We start from the raw sequence: 21,096 nt of genomic DNA, 5'->3' as shown, positions 1-21,096 counted from the left end.
CTTGGGTCAGAACAAGTTATTTGCCTGCAGACAGGGTGTGTTCTTTTTACCGAATCATTAAAACAATGCAGTTTGGTTTTCACCATGTTGGTCACAGCCAGGAGTTGAACTAAGAGAACGTGTATAAAATTATTGGGATTGTCTCACTTGAGTTGAATTAGAGCAACGTCATTTGAATAACTCCATCTCGTCCTAACACTTGCATTCTTCTTATGTTTTTTTGTTTTTCAATGTAGTCTGAACACACCGCCTGGAACAAAAATTAAGCTGCTGGGAGTCGTGGAAGTGAAAAATGGCTTTCTTCTTCTGGATGACAGCAACACGGTGGTTCTTGGAGGTGAAGTGGAACATCTGATAGAAAAATGGGAGTTGCAAAGGGTGAGGTAACACGATGCATTTTCCCATCTTAAGCCAAATGTTAAACTCCAGCTGGCTTGTTGGAGACATTTAAGGATGATGTATTTTTGCGTTGTTTTACCCAATTCACTCAACAACCGTGTTACTAACTTAACTGCAGTGATTAACTTAACCGCTGCGGCAAGACAAGTCATAAAATAGGGCAAAACTCACTTAACAACTGTCTCACTTGGCAGCAGAAATTTTTGGCTCAATTTTGGTCATAGGTTGAGGACCCACTGTAGTTACTTATTGGATAGTCTTGAACTGTCAGAGCCTCAGTAGAAAGCGCAGAACATATGAAATGCTTTTAATGGCTTAAAGCAGGGGTCCCCAACCGCCGGTCCGCGGACCGGTACCGGCCGCGGAACAAGCCTTACCGGGCCGCTGGTTGCTGGGCGCCGCCATCTTTTTGGTAAAAGCGCTTCCGTGAGCTTTTCCGGGTAGAAAGCTCACCGGAAGCGCTTTGTCAAAAGATGGCGGCGCTAGCGCTCGGTGAGCTTTTCCGGTAGAAAGCTCACCGGAAGCGCTTTTCGTCAAAAAAGATGGCGGCGCCAGCGCTTCCGGTGAGCTTTTCCGGGTAGAAAGCTCACCGGAAGCGCTTTTTCGTCAAAAAAGATGGCGGCGCCCAGTTGACGCCGGTACCGGGCCACGGCGCCCAGCTGATGCCGGAACCGGGCCGCGGTGTCGAAAAGGTTGGGGGTTCCTGGCTTAAAGGACTTGAATGAACATACAAGGTGTCGAATTAGTGAACCAAAAAGGCAGAAATGCTATTTATCTTGAAAAATGTATTAAACAACATTTGTGCATTAGTTTTGCACTGTTATTTTTCTCCCTGAACTGAGGGCCTTTCTGGTCACAATAAGCCAGATTGCATTCAATTCTCCTTTTATCAGGCAGCCTAGCAAGTTATTTTCCTCGCCAGTGGAAGCATTTGAGCAAATCAGGAAGAAAAGTTGAGCTTTGCCTATGAACTTGCTTTTGAAGTACATAACTAGCCAGAAACCAGGGACAAATTCTGATTTCAGACCCTAGATTGCTCAAGGAAGTAACAGAGTTCACCCCCAAAAGATAGATCTTTTCCTGCCTATTGGGTTTTTCGTGCTTGTAGGAGAAATCAGACTATAAAGAAACACGCCCTACTTGTAAACAAAACATAAATAAAAAAAAACTGGGAAGGAAGATACACAGTGATGTCTGAACTATTAAGCTCTAATCTCCACTGATAGGACAATATTGTGCAAAGTATGAAACAGATATCCAGCTTTTTGTAGCCTTTCCATAGCAAATCTGGATTATGCCTTTTTTTTTAAGTTAAAACTGTCTGCCTGTCCATCCATCTATCCATGCAACTCTATCTATCTATCTATCTATCTATCTATCTATCTATCTATCTATCTATCTATCTAAACATATCTATCATCTATCTAACCATATCTGTCTGTCTGTCTGTCTGTCTGTCTGTCTATCTATCTATCTATCTATCTATCTATCTATCTATCTATCTAATAGCCATCCATCCATTTACATATCCATCCATCCATCCATGTATCTAACTGGTTGTCTGTTTATCTGTCCGTCCATCCATCCATCCATCCATTTGTGTATCTAGCCATCCATCCATTATCTATCTATCTATCTATCTATCTATCTATCTATCTATCTATCTATCTATCTATCTATCCATCCATCCATCCATCCATCCATCCATCCATCCATCCTACTTTTTTTCTTAGGGATAAGGGCAGTCAGCCATGCCATTAAACTCCATCATGAACTAAACAGTCATTTTGTTTTCTTAGGTGTTTGTGTTTTCAGTTATTCCAAGCCTTCCTCTGTTTTTAAAGACAGCATGGAAGAGAGAAGAGATTCTGGATAGAATCTACAGAACATCCAAAGCATTCAAGCAGTGAGAAGCTTTCGGGCAACTGCATTAAAGGATGTGTTGTCAGTAATTTACACGCTGCTATCTTTGTTTCGCACCACTTTCCCTCCTTATCAGTTAATGAAAACTGCTTAATTTTTCAGAGTTTATCGAAGCACAACCGAAGCAACATAGGAACAGAAGGAGGGCCTCCTCCCTTTCTCCCTTTTGGACAGGTATGATAAGCTTTCTGGTCTGAGACATCTTCATTGTCTTCTTTACACTCTGCTGTCATGTATTTGCAATATCTCTTCGCATTTGAAAGATGTAGTCTTTTGTGAAAAATAACTTCTTTATCATTTCAACAGGTGTTTTTTTAAATCTCCTGCAGTGTTAAATCATTGGAATATTTTTTTTTTTTGGAAGTTGACATTTAAAAGCATGTAATATTTAGAAGTGCCTTGCTCAATAAACATGTTGAAGCAGGACAAGAAAATATTGGTAGCTGTAGGCTTGTTTTATCTCTGGCTTAAATGCGCTTTTGTGTGCCGCCAGAGATGCGTATCTCAGCTTCAAGTGGACAGCAAGGAATTGGACCGCCGAAAAACCCTGCAGGCGACCAATGTGGCCAAACCGATGGGCGACAATGATGAATTTGAAAAACAGCGGACGGCTGCTATTGCTGAAGTTGCGAAAAGCAAGGAGGTGAGAATGAATGCCTCTTTGTCTTTTTGTTTTGAAACAATACAGGTATTGTGTTTCCCCCGAAAATACGACCTACTCAGAAGGTAAGTCCTAGCTTGATTTTTACACGTGCACCAAATATAAGCCCTACACCCCCAAAAGAAGTCCTGATTAAAACCTGGCCCGCTCCAGGGTGCACAGGTAAAAATTAAGCTAGGGTGGCGATGGGGGAGGGGTTAGAGCTGCCCTACTACTTACCTTTGGACAGTTGCAGCCAGGCCTCGCACACCTCGGCCCATTTTTTCTAAGAGATACCCTGTTTCTCCAACAATACGGCCTCCCCCAATAGGAAGTCCCAGCATGTTTTATAGGCCTGAAATGAAATTAAGCCCCTCCCCCCAAATTAAGGCCTATATTAAAACATGCAAAATGGGGGTAATGGTGGGGGGGCTTGCCGTTAGGAAGTACTTTTGTTGCACACCCGGATATGGTGCTGCCTGCGTTGACCCCGATATGAAGTGCCCCACCAACGCCGAGGTCAACATCCAAGCCATTGCTGCCCACCCACCCAAAGATGCAAGGGGGGGGAATTAAGTCACCCCCCAAAAAACGGCCTAGCCATTTTTTCGGGGCTCAAAAAAAAAAAAGACCCGGCCTTATTATATGAGAAACACGGTAACAGATCATCAGAGTTGGAAGGGACCTTGTAGGTCATCTAGTCTAATTGCCCACCCAAGCGGGAGACCCTACACCATTTCTGACAAATGGCAGTCCAGTCTCTTCTTGAAATCCTCCAGTGATGAAGTTACGACAACTTTGGAAAGCAACTTCTGTTCCATGGGTTGATTGTTCTCACTGTCAGATTTCCAGGTTGAATCTCTCCTTGTTCAGTTTCCATCCATTGTTCCTTGTCTATCTTACAGGTGCTTTAGAACAGGGGTCCCCAACCACCGGTCCACGGACCGGTACCGGTCCGTGGAACAAATCCTACCGGGCCGCTGGTTTGCTGGGCGCCGCCATCTTGTTTTGATGAAAAAGTGCTTCCGGTGAGCTTTTCCGGGTAGAAAGCTCACCGGAAGCACTTTTTCATCAAAACAAGATGGCGGCGCCCAGTTGATGCCGGTACCGGGCCGCGGCATAAAAAAGGTTGGGGACCACTGCTTTAGAACATAGCTTGACCTCTTCCTCTCTGTGGCAGCCCCTCAAATATTGGAAGACTGCTATCATGTGTCCCCTGGTCTTTCTCTTCACTAGACTAGCCAGGCCCAGTAACCGTTCTTCATATGTTTTAGTCTCCAGACCCCTAATCATCCTGGTTGCTCTTCTCTGCACTTTTTGTAGAGTCTCAACATCTTTTTTTATAGTGTGATGAACAAAACTGGATGTAGTACTCTAGGTGTGGTCTTACTAAGGCTTTATACAGTGGTATTAGTACCTCAGTTTTGCAGCCGGATTGATCCGTAGCTCTGTTATCAGCTGCAGAGGCCTTCAGGATAGCTTTGCTGGCCTTGCCGGATGAAGAAGTTCCTGAAGGCCTCTGACAGTAAAAGAGGTTGGGGGCAACATGTGCAAGTGAGGTGAGTCAGTGGACGACACCCCCACTCCCGAAAATAAGACCTGGTGCCTTTTTTTGGTGGAAAAAATATAAGACAGGGTCTTATTTTTGGGGTGAGGTCATCCACTGACTCACCTCACTGGCACGTGTTGCCCCCAACCTCTTTTATTGTCAGAGGCCTTCAGGAATTTCTTCATCCGGCAAGGCCAACAAGACTTTCCTAAAGGCCTCTGCAGCCGATAACAGAGTCCTCGACTTACAACAGTTCACTTAGTGACCATTTGAAGTTCGGCTCCGAGACATTGCAAGCGTCATAAATTACCTGCCAGTTGCTGGACTGGAAGACCTCCAAGGTCCCTTCCAACTCTGTTAGTCTGTTGTATCAGGAATTGTTTCCTTTTTCAATCATCAGTTTAATGAACCGAGCCAATTACAGGTAGACCACAACGTATAATATTCACATAAATTCTGGGCTCAATTGTCATAAGTCGAGGGCTACCTATGTACAAAGTTTTATCGGCTACCTGTGTACCAAATATATCCTAATAAGTATTATTGTTCTCTTCTCTAAAGACCAAGACTTTTGGAGGCGGTGGAAGTAATACGAGAAGCAACCTCAGTTTGAATGCAGGAGGGAATCGAAGCAGAGACGTATTCCAGAAAGAGAAGGCGAAGCCTGAAGGAAAAAATGAAGGTGTCTATCGTGAATTGGTAAGATACATATCTCTTTCTCTCAAAAAAAGAATAGAGTAGAATAAAATTAGGGTGGAATTAGAATTAGAGTAGAATTGGAGTAGGGTGGACTGGAGTGGAGTAGAGTATTGGAATGAGTAGAGTAGAGTAATTGAAATTAATAGAATAGAATTAGAATAGAATTAAAATAGAGTAGAGTGGAGTATTGGAATGAAAAGTAATGTAGAGTAATTGAAAATAATAGAATAGAATACAGTAGAATTGGAGTAGATTGGACTGGAGTTGAGTAAAGTATTGGAATGAAGAGTAGAGTAGAATAGAATTAGAATAGAATTAAAATAGAGTAGAGTGGAGTATTGGAATGAAGAATAGTGTGGAGTAATTGGAAAGAATAGAATAGTGTAGAGTAGAATAGAATAGAATAGAATTAGAGTAGAATTAGAATAGAATTAGAGTAGAACTGGAGTAGACTGGACTGGAGTAGAGTAGAGTATTGGAATGAAGAGTAGAGTAGAATAGAATTAGAATAGAATTAAAATAGAGTAGAATGGAGTATTGGAATGAAGAGTAGTGTAGAGTAATTGGAAAGAATAGAATACAGTAGAGTAGAATAGAATTAGAGTAGAATTAGAATAGAATTAGAGTAGAACTGGAGTAGATTGGACTGGAGTAGAGTAGAGTATTGGAATGAAGAGTAGAGTAATTGGAATGAAGAATAGAATTAGAATTAAAATAGAATTAAAATAGAGTAGAGTGGAGTATTGGAATGAAGAGTGTAGAGTAATTGGATAGAATAGAGTAGGGTAGAATAGAATAGAATAGAATAGAATAGAATAGAATAGAATAGAATAAACTTTATTTTAAAACTCTAAAAAATAGAATAGAATAGAATAGAATAGAACAGAATCACAGAACAGAATTAAAGTAGAGTAGAATAGAGTGGAATGGAATAGAATATTGGAATGAAGGATAGGATAGGATAGGATAAACATAGTTGGAAGGGATGTTGGAGGTCTTCTAGTCCAACTCCCTGCTCAGGGAGGAAACCCAACAAATCATCTCCACATAGTATGAAACTGTCCTGGTCTTCAATCAGTTATTGTGACTTGAGTGCAGAGAGAAGAGCAACAAAGATGATTAGGGAGCTGGAGGCTAAAACGTGAAGAACCGTTATAGAATTTGGGTATTGCTAGAAAAGAAGGACCAGGGCTGAAAGTCTTCCAATATCTCAGGGGCTGCCCCAAAGAAGAGTGGGTCAACCTGTTCTCCAAAACATCCGAGGGCAGGACAAGAAGCCACGGATGGAAAGTAATCAAGGTGAGAACCAACCTAGGAACTAAGGAGAAGTTTCTTGACAGTTAGAACAATTAATTAATCAGTGGAATGTCTTGCCCTCAGAAGTTGTGAATGCTCCAACACTGGAAGTTTTTAAGAAGAGATTGGATAACCCTTTGTCTGAAATGCTACAGGATTTCCCGCCTAAGCAGGGGAGTTGGACTAGAAGACCTCCAAGGTCCCTTCCAACCCTTGTTATTCTGTTACTCGGTTTTATGCCATAATTAATCCAGCATCTGATGCTTCCTGCACCTAGCAGATATACAAGCTTGATTTGCTTTCAAGAAATTACTATCTAGCTATCTCACATACTGGATTGAGATAACGTTTTAGTTTTATCGATAAAGAGGACTCAATAAGCACACATTTCTTAACATGCCTTCAAACGAACATTTAAAAACAAAACAAGGTCCCCTAACATTTTGTGGTCAGTGGATTTCTGATATTTTAAGAATTTGGAGGGAATTTGGTTCATTTGCTAGAAAATGAAAGGTGGGATTGCCTTGTTTTGTTGTGCAGTGAAGGCAGAGATGAAGGTTGTGCTGTTATTTAGAAGTCCTTTTCTTAAAATGCTCTTTGGCTCCAACTTCTATTCCAGAGGAGGAAATGAGTAAATTGACCTAAAACTGGCTACAGAGGAAGATATAAAATGGGGTTTGGAGTTTAAGCCGGCTCATAGAGTTCTACCTGAATGCTACGGTGGCCTAGAGGTGAAGGTCTTTCCTCACAATCAAGAGGCTGTGAGTTCGATCCTAGGTAGAGTCAGATATTTCTTTCTCTCTGGGCACACTGAGAATATATCTGCTGAACAAAACTCCACATTGGCAACAGGAAGGGCATCCGGCCATTAAAACACTCCGCTAGCTCCGTTCAGTTACCCAGACTCCACCCACATGGGAATATGGGGTCGTTAAATGATGATGATAGAGTTCTACCCCCCAAAAAAACCCCACAACTGAGTCTTTTACAGAATATTTAGTACTATTTAGGGAAAAAAAAGAATCAATCACACTGAAAATCTTTATTTGCTTTTTTAAAAGCAAGGGTTTTGTTTGTTTCCTCTTCGAATTGACTTTTGTTGTTGTTCATTTCTCTTGCAGGTTGATGAAAAGGCTCTCAAACACATCACAGAAATGGGCTTTAGCAAGGAAGCCGCCCGGCAGGCACTCATGGATAATAGCAACAACCTTGAAGCTTCATTAAATTTCCTTCTCAACAGCAATAAACAAGCCACCGCTCAAGGACCAGCCGCTAGAGGTATAATTTCATTTATCTGTCATACAGGAAAGGATTTTTGTGGGATCCCGAATTTTTTGGGAATACAGATTTATTTCCTTAAATAGGACAGATTTATTTACTCCTTGCTGTTCATTTAGTGATCGTTCGAAGTTTCAACATCACTGAGAAAATCACACTTTTTCACACTTAACGACGGGTGCAAGCATCCCCCGTGGTCCCTTGATCAAAATTCAGACTTGCTTGGCAACCAATTTGTGTTTATGACGGTTGCATTGCAGTGGAGGTCATGTGCATCCGCTTCTGCGGCCGCCTGGCAAACCAAGTCAACGGAGAAACCAGATTTTGCTTAACAGCCGTGTTACTCACTTAACAGTTGCAATGGTTCATTTAACAAAGAAAAGAAAGAAAGTTTGTACAATGGGGCAAAACTCACTTTAGCGAATGTTTCACTTCGCAACAGAAATTATGGGCTCGATTGTGGTTGAAAGTCCATGACTTACTGACATTTTTTGTCTGTCTGTCTGTCTGTCTGTCTGTCTGTCTGTCTGTCTGTCTGTCTAATCCATCTGTTTGTCTGTCTGTCTGTCTATCTATCTATCTATCTATCTATCTATCTATCTATCTATCTATCTATCTATCTATCTATCTTACATGCCACCCATATCTCCTTGAGGCAACTCTAGATGGCTAACAATGAAAAAGTAAAGCATTAAAACAATATTAATACTATAACTAATGTAAAAATTGACAAAGATGGGAAGAAAGGGAGCAAAATGCACACGGGGAAGAATTATAGGGTTGAAAGTCTTCTAAACAACATTTTCACAACTGTTTCACAAATCAGTACTGGTGGTAGGTACGTGACCAGGCTAAAAATCATATGGGGAAAAATACTTTTTAAAAATAAGGAAATGAGATGAGAATTGGAGAAAGGAACTATTAATAGATATGGGAGAAGATAGAAAATATGAAAGGGGTATTGAAAGCATATCCGCTGAATGAAAAATTTGGAAGAGATTGCGGAGATCAAAGGTAGACGTAATTAAGAACTTAAACTCAAGCCTAATTTGAAATTTTAATATTTGAAATGTGACAAATGTTTGACTGCAGAACTTTTGCTATTTTAAATAATGCTTTTGCATAAAATGCTATCATTAACAAGTTTGTACTAGAAGTATAGATTTAGGGTCACAAATGTATAGCTTCTCTTCTAATAAATAGCACATAAGTACTGCTCCATAGTGTTTCAAAACACTCTCTGAACTGTTTACAAATTTCAGCATATTTCTCCCAAAAATCTGGGTTCTCATTTTATCGACCTCAGAAGGATGGAATGTGTTTCTGTTCTGTGTTTCGAGGTGCACTTTTAATGGCATAGGTCTGTGATGGCGAACCTATGGCATGTGTGCTGGAAGTGGCACGCAGAGCCATTACTGCCGGCACACGAGCGCTCGCCCAAAAAAGGTCCCCTGTGTATGCGCGCCACCGGCCCGACAGCTGATTGTTGGGTATCTGGCGTGCATGTGCGGGGGCGCAGAAGCGTGCAGGACACATTCGCGCATGCGCAGAAGCGCGTGGCGCAAGTCACACGGGTTGCGCACACGTGCAGAAGTGCGGGTCGCACAAGTCGTGTGAGTCACGCACAGGAGGCATGGGGGGAGGCACACGCATTGCCTTCTGGGTGATGGCACGCGAGCACAACCGGGCAAGCGCGTGCACAATTATCGGCCCGGGAGCCCAAAAAGGTTAGCCACCACTGGCATAGATCTTAACTGTACTTCTTAAGGAAATGTAAAATATTGATTTTTAAATGCTTTACAACATAGACTCGGTTTCTTTCCCCTGTCTAACTAGGCTGTGTGGCTTATCTTTAGGAAAAGGAAAGGGGAGAGGCCGAATAAGACCTGAAGATGAGGAAGAACTTGGGAACGCCAGGCCATCTGCTCCAAGCACTTTGTTTGACTTTCTCGAGTCAAAAATGGGTACTCTCGCAGTAGAAGGTAGGTAGAAAGGTCAGGAGATGCCTGGTTTCATCTCAGATGGAAATCTGCTTGTACAAAGTTGCACGTGGGTTGTCCCTCTTGAGAAAAATTAAATGTCATTAAATAACACGGCTATTCTGACCCAACTCCCCAAACATGACAAACCTTCTGAAGTTATAAATTCCTTTATTAGGAGCTCCAGCAGCCCCGGCAAAAAGTTTCTCTCTCAGCGCAGGCTAATAAGTCCATCCGTCCAGAAGATGAATAGTTGCCTGCCATATCTATTCATCTCCACCCCCTGCATTTTATCCCCAGAGCTAGGGTGGAATTTCGCTAGCAGCGGTGGCTCCTCCGTCTCAAGGATCGGCCCATAGATTTCCACTGCTCTCCTCTCCTCTCTGCCTTTTGGGCATCCGCGCATCAGGCACCTGAACCAGCTGTTCCTCTTCTTTCTCATCAGCCACTTCCTGGGGGCTGTTGATTCTCCATCTGAGGGCTGATGGACGGCCTAGGCTCCGCCTCTCTCTCTCTCTCTCTCTCTCCCTCCCCCTCTCCCTCCCTCCCTCCCTCCCCCTCTCTCTCTCTCTCTGCCAGCTCCATTCCCTGTTCCCCCTCGAAGCTCTCAAGTTGCCTTGATGCTGACCGTGATTCCCACAACTCCTCTTCCTCTGATTCGGCTTTTGGACGGGCTGGCGGCCAACAGGCCACAACAATGGCTTTGTATTTAGGGCAAATATTTAAATCACACAATGGAGCAGCACGGTGGCCTAGAGATGGAGATCTCGCCTCGCAACCAGGAGGCTGTAAGTTCGATCCTAGGTAGTGACAGATACTTTTCTTTCTGGGGGCAATGAATTATTGTCTGCTCTGAACTCCACGAAGTCATCAGGAAGGGCATCCGTTCAGTCGGCCTGATTCTACCCCGATGCAAGATGTTACAGGGTTGTTAAAAGAATAATAATAATTGCACAACAAAAACCATTTGCAATCCGTGGGAAGGAGAAGAAGGGAAGGAACAAACAAATGCAGAGATTTTACTTTGTTGCTGGAGAAAGTGATTGCGTGTTTTTCCAAGCACCTGCCTTGACCATTGAAGCGTTCCCTATAAACCAAATGGAGAGAATGCTGAAAAGTAATTATTTCAAGAATCCTTGATATGCCAAACCAGTTAGCACTGGATAAATATCAGGAAAGGGGGACTCCCAAGTCATTATTAACGAGGGCAAAATGACTTTTATACAGTTGTATAAACTGTTGTGTTTTTTCTGCACAAAAGAGAGTTAAAAAGAACAATGCTAAAAAGCACTCAAGTGTAGAACAAACAATAGATTAGCAGCTGGTGAAATCAACACTGCTCAAAGCTGTGAATTCCATTCCGCCTATTAATAGCCACTTAAACTGTCCCAGAAATTTTTAAAGCATTTGAAAAGTAAGGAGCCCCTAGGAGGTTGTCACAAAATGACTCATAAATGGGCATTGCATTATGGGTTAATTCTTCTAGAAGGTAATAAATAGTTTATTTTTAGAACAAGATCAGATGTTTATTTTATTTTTTTCCCTTTATATTGTTCCTTTCCCAATGATCCATTAGCTGGAAATTCTCAGAAGGCCAAATTTTTGCCGGACAGTTTTAACAAAACAAAATCTGTCATTTTAAAGCAAGGCATCTTATTTATTTTTTATATAGCCCAGACAGTCCATTGGCCATTATGGTAAAAAGTGGAAGAAAATGACTTTGGAAAATGCTTTTGCATTTGCCTTAATTGCAAGACTGGAAAGCTTTTGTCTTCAGTTGGGTGGTTTGAAGTTGACAAGCCTTTTCCTTTTAAACTGTCATTCAATCATTTTATTCATTTCATCGCCTGTGAATTTGTGACCTTGAAATAATCATGCCAAACCACTTTTTTACCCTTTAAAGGAAGCCTTAGAAATTCACTACGGGGGATACATTAGCCTGGGATGATTAACACAATTGAAATTTATTTAATGGATGGTAGCTTTCAAAATCCAAAGTTATTGTCAGTCAAATTATCTAACGTGACGGCTTTTCAGAACTGCACCAACAATAATTGCAACAAATGCTTCTTTCTCTTGTTCATTTTTGTCCCACTGTTGACGTCTTCTGTTAACTTCTGCCCAAGACTCCTCTTCGAATACAAATTAAGATAATTACTACCTTGATAATTTGGCCAGACCCCCCCCCCCCCACCACCACCACCAAAAGAAAAGTCTGATGGGAAGATTCAAGATGCCCAGCTAGCTAAAACAAATCTTCAGTGCAGGCTTAGGGTGGAGTAGGGAGTGTCCCCAGTAGGGAAGGAAGAAGAGGAAGAAGCACAAAAAGACAAACATTTAAATACACCTGTCGCGGTGCAGAGGTGGTATCTTCTGTTCTAGCCAATGACTTACCCCAATTCAGAGATAATAGTTTGTCTTCCTTGTCTTCCTATTGAACAGGGGTTCCCAACCGGGGGTTGCTCGTACCCCCTGGGCGTATTCGATGATATTCCAGGGGGTGCAAAAACTTGGGTTTAGAAGTTTCAAAATTGTAGTGTATATGCATAATTATATGCATATAATTACTTATTTTTGTAAGGGGTGCGAGAATATATCAGAAGCGTTCTAGGGGTGCGGGATATAGAAAAGGTTGGGGCCCCTGCTGTTGCATAATGGCCATATTTTGAAAGCGTGCCCTTCTGTTTGTGGGATCCGTTTCAAAAATCAGTTGTGTTAGAAGTTGTGTCTTCTTTTGCAGAACCAAAGGCCCAGGTAGCATTGCAGCATCACGGACACCAGAGAGTGCCCAACGCTGAGCAGAACGGCGTGAAAATACATAACCACCCAAGATACGTTTCTCGAAACGAACCCCGGCAGCCAAGGAACGAGAAGCCGCCGCGCTTTCAAAGAGACAGTCAGAACCCGAGACACAACACGGACGGCAGCGGATTGCCAAGAACCAGGCCTTCCGAAAGGCAGAATTCCCTGGGCCCTGATCAGTGGACTGAAGAGAAAAACAAGTGTGATAGACTTTACCCTCGGAAAGATTTTGGATACCCTACGACCGGTCATTCAGCGGACCTTCCTTTCAAGAGGAGGGAGAGTCCCATGCAAAACCGGCCGGGGAAAATCGGGTCGCTGGTGGAAATGAAAGAGAACTCTTCCGGCCATGAGCCAACCAACAGCAATACCCAGAAACAAGGAAGTCAGATGCATCACCCCAACAATTTCTGCGATAGGAAAACGTTGATCCTAGCGAATGAGTCTTTTACTGGCTTAAAAAACGAGCAGCCATTCGGCATGGCGGTAGACTACCCGAACCCAGTTAGAACTGATCCCTTTTGTTCCGTACCAAACGGCGATTTGGAACATTTCCCCAAAGGGAGGCGGGTCGGACCTATCAAAATGCCTCCCCAAAACATGGCCATGCCCTTCGATGTCAAAATGTACTATGATTCTGGTCCCAAAAAGCGATCTGGGCCCATAAAGCCGGAAAAAACATTGGAGCCACATGTTTCGGGAGAATACGGGAAAAGTTGGCAACCGGGGGATGAGTGTTTCGCTCTTTACTGGGAAGACAACAAGGTAGGCTTTTGTTCCAAGCCAAAGCTAATGTTTTTGGAAGTGGCCGTCATTTTTTGTAAGGTTATAACGTTGAATCGGGGAAAAGGGACCCATGGAGATGTCCAATGGTTGCAAAAGGGGATCAAGTGACCCCAGGACACTGCAACCGTCATACGTACATGCCAGTTGCCAAGCATTTGAGTTTTGATCACATGATCAAGGAGAGGCTGCAACGGTCATATGTGTGAAAACTGGTAAAAGCTGCTTTTGCCAGTGCCGTTGGAATCTCAAAACGGTCACTAGGCAGATGGTTGTAAGTCAAAGGGCCATCTGTACAGAATAATTTTTTTAAAAGTCAGTGTGGTCTATTCACAGGCTTAAATTTTGAAATATACCTGTGTGCCTAAAGGCTCTTTGAGTGCCGGATCAAGTGATCTGCCATCCACAGACGTTTGACTTGAAGTCACAGATATAAAAGATAAGCTTGTATATCAGGGATATCAAACTGGATTTCTTCGCGGGCTGGATCAGCATTGTAGTTTTCAGCGGGCTGGCTTGCGGGGTCCTCTGCTCTATTTTGGCTGCCAGTAGCACTGCGGGCCATTCCCTTGCTATTTCCAGGCTGGCCCCATGGGCCAGATTTAAGCACCCCACAGGCGAGATGCAGTCCGCGGGCCTTTGACACCTCTGTTGTATATATTTTTGGTAAGGTTATAAAGTTGAATCGGGGAAAAGGGACAGTAGCTATGTAATAAAACCTGTCCTATCGTCTTCTGCCCTAAAAAAAAAAAAAATCAGCTCTTTGAAGCTAGCACAGGGGTGTGACATGTACTTGCTTTGCGCAAGTGCAGAGCATTCGCTACTGACCTTCAGCAATCCCTGTCTGTTAAACAGCTGACAGGCGGCAATCCGCTGTGCCGCGCGAATCATCTGAGCTTGAAAAACAGGATATAAAGGACAGCCTAGAGCCTGGGAAAGTGGGTGGGCCCAACAGCTGATCGACGGAGCAAACCAAACCAATTTGCTCCCAGCTGATCCTCGGAATTACCGGTTCACCCAAACCGGCCTGAACCGGTAGAATCCCACCCCTGAGCTAGCGTATGTAGAAGTGTTTTTCTGAGCCATAGAGTTTATATTATTAGCTGCAGACAATCTTTCTTAAAAGTGGTTGAGTTCCAGGGATGACAAATTGACTAGTGATAAGACTCCTAAAAGATAGTCAGTGATTCACTTCTCGGGGCTTTATGGCCCCGGTATTCTTAAGAGATTCTTAAGAGATTTGAGATAAAACCTTAAGCAAGATAGATGTTTTAGCCCAATGTTTCTTTTTTTAAAACAAGCAGTGATTCCTGGAAAGTGATCCAGTACTAAAACAGATCAGAAATTGGGATTCTTCCAGGTATCGGTGACAGCTGCAATAACAAAGGACTTACTAAAGGTCTCTTTGTTCTGTCATGCTGGACCTAAGTTTATGTTTCATTTTTTTTAATTTTTGACAAAGGGTAGGTTGAGCTTAAAAAACAAGGCCAAGAATCATGGTGCTAAAGAATACGCAACAAAGCTATATAACAAAGAGCAGCAAAGATAATTAGGTGGCTGGAGGCTAAAACATGTGAAGAAAGGTTGCAGGAATTGGGTATGCCTAATCTAGTAAAAAGAAGAACTAGGAGTGACATGGATAGCAGGGTTCCAATATTTGAGGGGCTGCCAGAAAGAGGAGGGGTCGACCTTTACTCCAAGGCAGGACAAGAAGCAGTGAATGGAAACTAATCAAGGAGAGAAGCAACCTAGAATTAAGGAGAAACTTTCTGACATTCATTAATAAGTGGAACAACTGGCATCCAAAAATTGTGGGTGCTCCAACACTGGAGGTTTTGAAGAAGAGTTTGGATAGCCGTTTGTCTGAAATAGCATAGGGTCACCTGGTTGAGCAGGGAGGCTGGACTAGAAGACCTCCAAGCTCCCTCCCGACTTTTGTTGTTCAAGGAATTATTTCCATTTTCAGTAATCAGTTTAACGAACCAAGCCAATACATGGTTACAAAGAGTTTTCCACTATTTACAGAAAGGAAATTATCCCTTGGCTAGACTCCTTCCTTAAGCCAAATATGTTTGATTACTATATGGACTACAATTGGATATATTTTATTTATTCCCAGCACTCATGCCTTGCCTGAATCAAGCGGGTCATTTTGGTATGATACGGCCGGGGAAAGGCCTCACAATATCTCCATTGAGTTTTTTGCTTGCTTAGAAACACAACACACATTATTATTGTTCTTCTCGGGAAAGTGGGGTACCTCAGGGTTCCACCCCCAAGTAGTCTTCAAGAACCGAACAAGCTTCTTGGATGAGAAGCGAAACATCTTCAAAGAAAAACCAGAAAGTCCAGTTGTCTCTTGAAAAAGGACTTTTGGGACAACCATGACCTGGATGACTGAGAATCTCCATAGACAAGTAGACTTCAACTTCCAACAGTTCATTTAGTGACCATTCAAAGTTAGAAATGCCACTGAAAAAAAATGACTTATGATTCTTTCTTTGCACTTTGATTCTTTCTTTGCACCATTGCAGGGTCACTCCAGGGTCACTTGACCAAGATTCAGATGCTTGATGAAGGAGTCTAGCCAAGTTCCATGTGATATGGGGACAATTTTCTTTCTCTAAACCCTTGGTAACCATGTACTATGTAAGTCCTCAACTTACGGACCGTTGTTAAGCGAATCACTGCCATTGTTAAATAAGTGACACGGTGGCTAAGTGAATCTGGTTTCCCCACTGCAACCGTCATAAATACGAGTCCGTTGCCAAGCATCTGAACGTTGATCACAGGACCACGGGGATGATTTGACAGACATAAGGGTGAAAAATGGGTCGTAAGTCACTTTCTTCAGTGCCGTCGTAACTTCAAACACTCACTAAGTGAATGTTGCCCAGGGCTATGTGTATTGTCTTGATTTGTTAAAAATGATGATTGAAAATGGAAATAAATTCCTGATATAACAGATTAAGAGAGTTGAAAGGTAGCTCAGAGGTCTTCCAGTCCAGCAACTGGCATGAATTTATGACACTTGCAATGTCCTGGCGTCATCCCAAAGATACTTTTTCAAGAGGCAGCTGGGCTTTCTGGTTTTTCTTTGAAGACATTTTGCTTCTCACGCCAAGAAGCTTCTTCAACTCTGACTGGATGGTGAGGAAAGGAAGGATTTATACCCCTTGCAGACAGCTAGTCATTTGCATTCTTTTAGCAGGTCGTTAAGGTCACCTGGAGGTTTATCTGTGTCCTCAGGGACACCTGAGTTGTGCAAATGGGTTGAGCCTTCTTGGAACTGTTGAAAGGACAGTGTTGTAGATGTGAGATAGGTGATGGTGTATCTCTCCCCCTTTTTTGTGAGAGGACTGTTCAGTTTTGACATAGATGATCCCCAATGACACAGATAAACCTCCAAGTGGCCTCAATGACACTTAAAAGAATGCAAATGACCGGCTGTCTGCAAGGAGTATAAATCCTTCCATTCCCCACCATCGAGTCAGAGCCACCCCTTTCTTGGATGAAAAGCGAAACATCTTCAAAGGAAAACTAGAAAGTCCAGTGGCCTCTTGAAAAAAAACCACTTCTGGATGACTGAGAATCTCCATAGACATGCCCCCGAGTCACATGATCCCCTTTTGCAGGCTTCTGACGGGCAAAGTCAACGGGGAAGCCGGATGCACTTAAGTACAGCATTATTGTCAACTCATAAAACATTTTGTATAAGCATTTTATAGTTGACAATAGAAAGAAGTGTGTGTGTGTGTGGGGGGGAGTTTCAAAGAGCAGGCGGCAGTGTGGAATCGAAAGTACGTTCCATTCATATTTTCTTCAAAAACTGATTAGATGACTGAAGCTTCTGCCGCGCAAAAATCTAATTGGAGAGCATGATTGATGACTCTTGACTATGGAAGTTTTTCGTTGTATGATACACCCAGAGGGGTGGGGGGAAAAGCAGGATCAAGGGTGACAGTGAATTACATATCTCGGAGTTGGCTATACCCAGGTTAGTGCCGGACGTAAAATGGTAGCTTCAAATAAATTCTCTTTAGTGTTGGGAGTATGGCTCGAGGTTCATGATTTAACTGGAGTAACTGCCAGAACCCTGACAGTTAGCTAATTTAAGAGTCTGCAATGATTCACTTAACAAAGAGTGGCCAGAAAAGTCGTGCAATGGGGCAAAATTCATTCGACCAGAGTCTCGTTCAGCGAACAAAAAAATTCAGGTTCATTGCAGCCGTGTCAACGACTAACCATATCGCTGCGGAAAAAAAACGACACACTGCACAAATTGTTATTTAGTCGTTGAAATATGCAATCGCTTGTTTTGTAAAATGCCATATTTTTTTTACATTTCCCCCCGCCTCTTTTTTTCCCCCTCCCCTCAGTTTTACCGGGCAGAAATCGAAGCTCTCCATTCTTCTGGGACAACTGCTGTTGTTAAATTTTGTGACTATGGCAACTATGAAGAAGTGTTATTATGCAACATCAGGCCCGTTCAAGCTGACACCTGGGTACGTGATAATAAATTGTATACAAAGAGATAAAGTACAGTATTTCTTATGAACATGGAAGCCATAAACAGATGACTGATTGCAGAGGGTTTTCGAATAAAAACCTGAAGACAAGAATTCTAAAACTGGTTAAGGTGTTTTTTTTTTGTTTTTGTTTTAAACCGCATCTCCATCTATAACTATGCCTTAAGAAGCATGTAGCCTTAACTTCACCTAATAACAGTTTGTAAATTGAGCAATATAATTCTTGGCTTTTCAAGCAAATAATGATTGACAATGAAGAAGAAAAATTAATGGTTTTGAAATGCATTTTTTTTTGCCAGGCTGTAGATTCTAATGGATGGTTTCCCCTGTGTTTTGCTTTAGTTTAGAAAGCAGATGAGCTCACAAAATTTAAACTCCAGAGTTTAAATGTCCCCCCGTTCATTGTATGTATGCCTGAGCTTATCACTGTTTCTCTGATTGTATTGTGTTCCTTGGACAAACATTAAAGATATTTGAGGGGATGGTCTAGCCATAAGGGTTTCAAAGGGCTTTGTGAAACACCCAACACCTCAATGCAATGAGTTCATAGAAAGGTGCCAAATGATAGCATTAGAAACCGGGGTTATTTTTCTGAAACATGCTTAAAAACCGGAAGAAGGTCACTACAGAAAGAGTTTTCTCATTCACTAGATTTTTTTTCCCCTCCCTCTCTTCCACTTGTCTTTAGTGGGGTTATTGCATGGCAAGAACAAGAAATTATGTTCTTCTCGAAATGTATCTGCGTTTAGCCATTTTTGTTTAGTTTCCTTTCTAAGATTCTATCCACCCCAATTAGCTGCCATCATTATTCATTTCATATTAACGATATACGGAAGATGGAGCATGCCAAGTTGGCTTCTAAATTCTTTTTTTAAAAAAATTGAAAACGCCGCCTTGTGTCCTGCATTTTTCCCCCCCTCTTCAAATGTTCGCTTGTGTTCTTATTTCAGAGACACAAGTTTTATTTTTTTTATATAGCTTTAAACAGACTCTGGCATTTACTTGAGATTCTGCATCTCTCGGTGCCAATTTTCATCGAATGACGAGAGAAATACCGTGATTAGGGCAGGGCAAGGATAAATGGTAAATAACTAGTAGGTTTCTTGAAGAAAGGAAGCGAATCAGGCAACTAGCTGAAGGCATCATCAGTTCATCTACAGAAATTTCAGGGTTACCCATTGAATGTTTTATAGTCACCATCACGACCATTGCTTCATCCCATGGCGGTAAATTATACACAATACAAGTAGGTGAAGTACACGAAGTCAGGCTTGAAATAAACAGAGATCAGACTAAGATGGAAGGATTATTGGATTATTGGGCAGGACAATGAGGTTTTAGTTCCTGTTATACCTCCATAATTGTGGTCTGTCCAATTAAATATTTTCTTTTCTTGGACTTCATTTTTGGAAAGGCCCCGTTCTGATTTCTTTTTGCTCCTCTTGAATTCAGCAATTTTTCTTTAGTAAAACAAGCAAAAAAAAATATAAAGTTAATGGAATGATCACTGAACAGTATTCTCCATGGCTTCTCACGTCATGGTGGATAAATAGCATTTATTTAACAACAGCAAAGTACATGGTGCAGAAGGCAGGAATGAATTGAGCAAGCAAGCACACTTTAGTTTGATTAAACATAAATGAACGGCTATACGAATTCTGTATTTTTTTTCCCCCCATAGAGCAATAAATATGGAGTGTTGAATTAGCTTTTCCTATGTAGGCATTGCGGAATTTTCATTAGAAAATGTGGACGAGAAAGCAGCTTGCATTTCCATTTGTTGAAGGATTGTTTAACCTTTTACACTTGACTAGAGAATGTACCCATATATATAGATATATATATATGTAATCCACTGTTATGCTAAAATGTGGCAGTGATCACAGAATAAAGTTATATGTTTGCAACATATCAGCCCAGGCTTAAAGGCCATCACCGTAATAAACTCTTTTTTTTTCCTCTTGCAATATTTAAAATAAATATCAAAAAGCATGCATTGTTCAGACGAAATTAAGTCTGTGCTGTAGAAATATAAAATAAACACAAATAACTTAAACCCAAAGTGTTCTATGTTATTTTCTCAGATTTAGAAGTGTCACCAACGAGTACATATTTATTAGGAGCTCATTTTATTCTCAGTATACATTTTCCTTCTTACTTGCATCTGGTAACAATAGACCAGTGATGGCGAACTTTTGTGTTGTGGTGTGCCGAAAGCCGCGTGTGCGTGCCAGCACCCATAATTCAATGCGCACTGCCCTCCCCTGCGTATGGGACCGTTTCATCACTTAGAGGCTTCCCTAGAACCCCCGTAAGGGTGAAAACGGCCTCCCCCAGGCTCCAGAGGACCTTCGGAGGCTGAAAACGGGCACTTCCGGTATTTCCGGAAGGCCCGTTTTTCGGCCTCTCGAGGCTGCAGACGCTTCCCTTGAGCTTCTAGGAGGGCAAAAACAGCCTCAAACGGGCTGAAAATCCGCTGGGAGGCGCGCGCATGCGCAGTGCAGGTAAATTTGGCTGGGGCTCACGTGCCCGCACAAATGGCTCTGCGTGCCATGTGTGGCACGTGTGTCATAGGTTCGCCATCACGGCAATAGACTATTGTGGCTTCCCCTGTTCCTGAAATATATTGAGATAATCCGGAGAGAAACTTTTGAAAAACAGATGCCATTTTTCCAATTGGCTAGGCGATTTTAGCTTCCTTTTGTAGAACCCTTGTCAAATCGACAACCTTCGTGAGGGTCTTCTGTGTACAAGTAAATCTTGACTTACAAAAATTCGTTTAGTGACTGTTCGAAGTTCAGTACCAGGAAAAGTGACTTATGACCATTTTTCACCCTTACAACCGTTGCAACTTCCCCATGGTTACGTGATCAAAATTCAAACAGGCTTGGCAACTGGCATGTACTTATGACAGTTGCAGTGTCCCAGGGGTCACACCATTTCCCTTTTTATGACTTTCTGACAAGCCAAGTCAACAGGGAAGCCAGATTTGCTTAACAACTGTGGTGCTTCGCTTAACAACAGAGGCAAGAAAAGTCGAGAAACGGGGCAAAACCTCACATAACAAATGTCTCACAGAAATTTTGGCCTCCATTGCGGTCGTACGTCGAAGATACCTATATTGTAGAAATTAACTTGATGTATTCTAGAGGCATTTTCCAACTTGGTCATATCACTTGCCTCTCTCTCTACGTTGAATTTAACTTCGAAGGAACACTT

General features: G+C 42.2%; 1 protein-coding gene across 1 annotated transcript in view; it reads left to right on the top strand.

Annotated features, from left to right (window-relative positions):
• The window catches only part of TDRD3 (tudor domain containing 3), a 64,839-nt gene that overhangs the window by 23,124 nt on the left and 20,619 nt on the right, over nucleotides 1–21,096 (top strand). Inside the window, exons 5-12 of the mRNA XM_026673487.2 lie at nucleotides 237–378; nucleotides 2,425–2,496; nucleotides 2,816–2,965; nucleotides 5,073–5,210; nucleotides 7,628–7,784; nucleotides 9,641–9,766; nucleotides 12,504–13,330; nucleotides 17,728–17,853. Of these exons, the coding sequence (XP_026529272.1) occupies nucleotides 237–378; nucleotides 2,425–2,496; nucleotides 2,816–2,965; nucleotides 5,073–5,210; nucleotides 7,628–7,784; nucleotides 9,641–9,766; nucleotides 12,504–13,330; nucleotides 17,728–17,853 (1,738 nt within the window). The remainder of the gene's footprint in view (nucleotides 1–236; nucleotides 379–2,424; nucleotides 2,497–2,815; nucleotides 2,966–5,072; nucleotides 5,211–7,627; nucleotides 7,785–9,640; nucleotides 9,767–12,503; nucleotides 13,331–17,727; nucleotides 17,854–21,096) is intronic.

This window comes from Notechis scutatus, chromosome 5, assembly GCF_049901735.1.
Source record: "Notechis scutatus isolate UNSWTSFEM ecotype Mainland chromosome 5, rNotScu1.2, whole genome shotgun sequence".
In the NCBI taxonomy this organism is placed as follows: Eukaryota; Metazoa; Chordata; class Lepidosauria; order Squamata; family Elapidae; genus Notechis; species Notechis scutatus.
The sequence above is the reverse complement of the archived record's forward strand: the minus strand, read 5'-3'. Positions and strand labels throughout refer to the sequence as shown.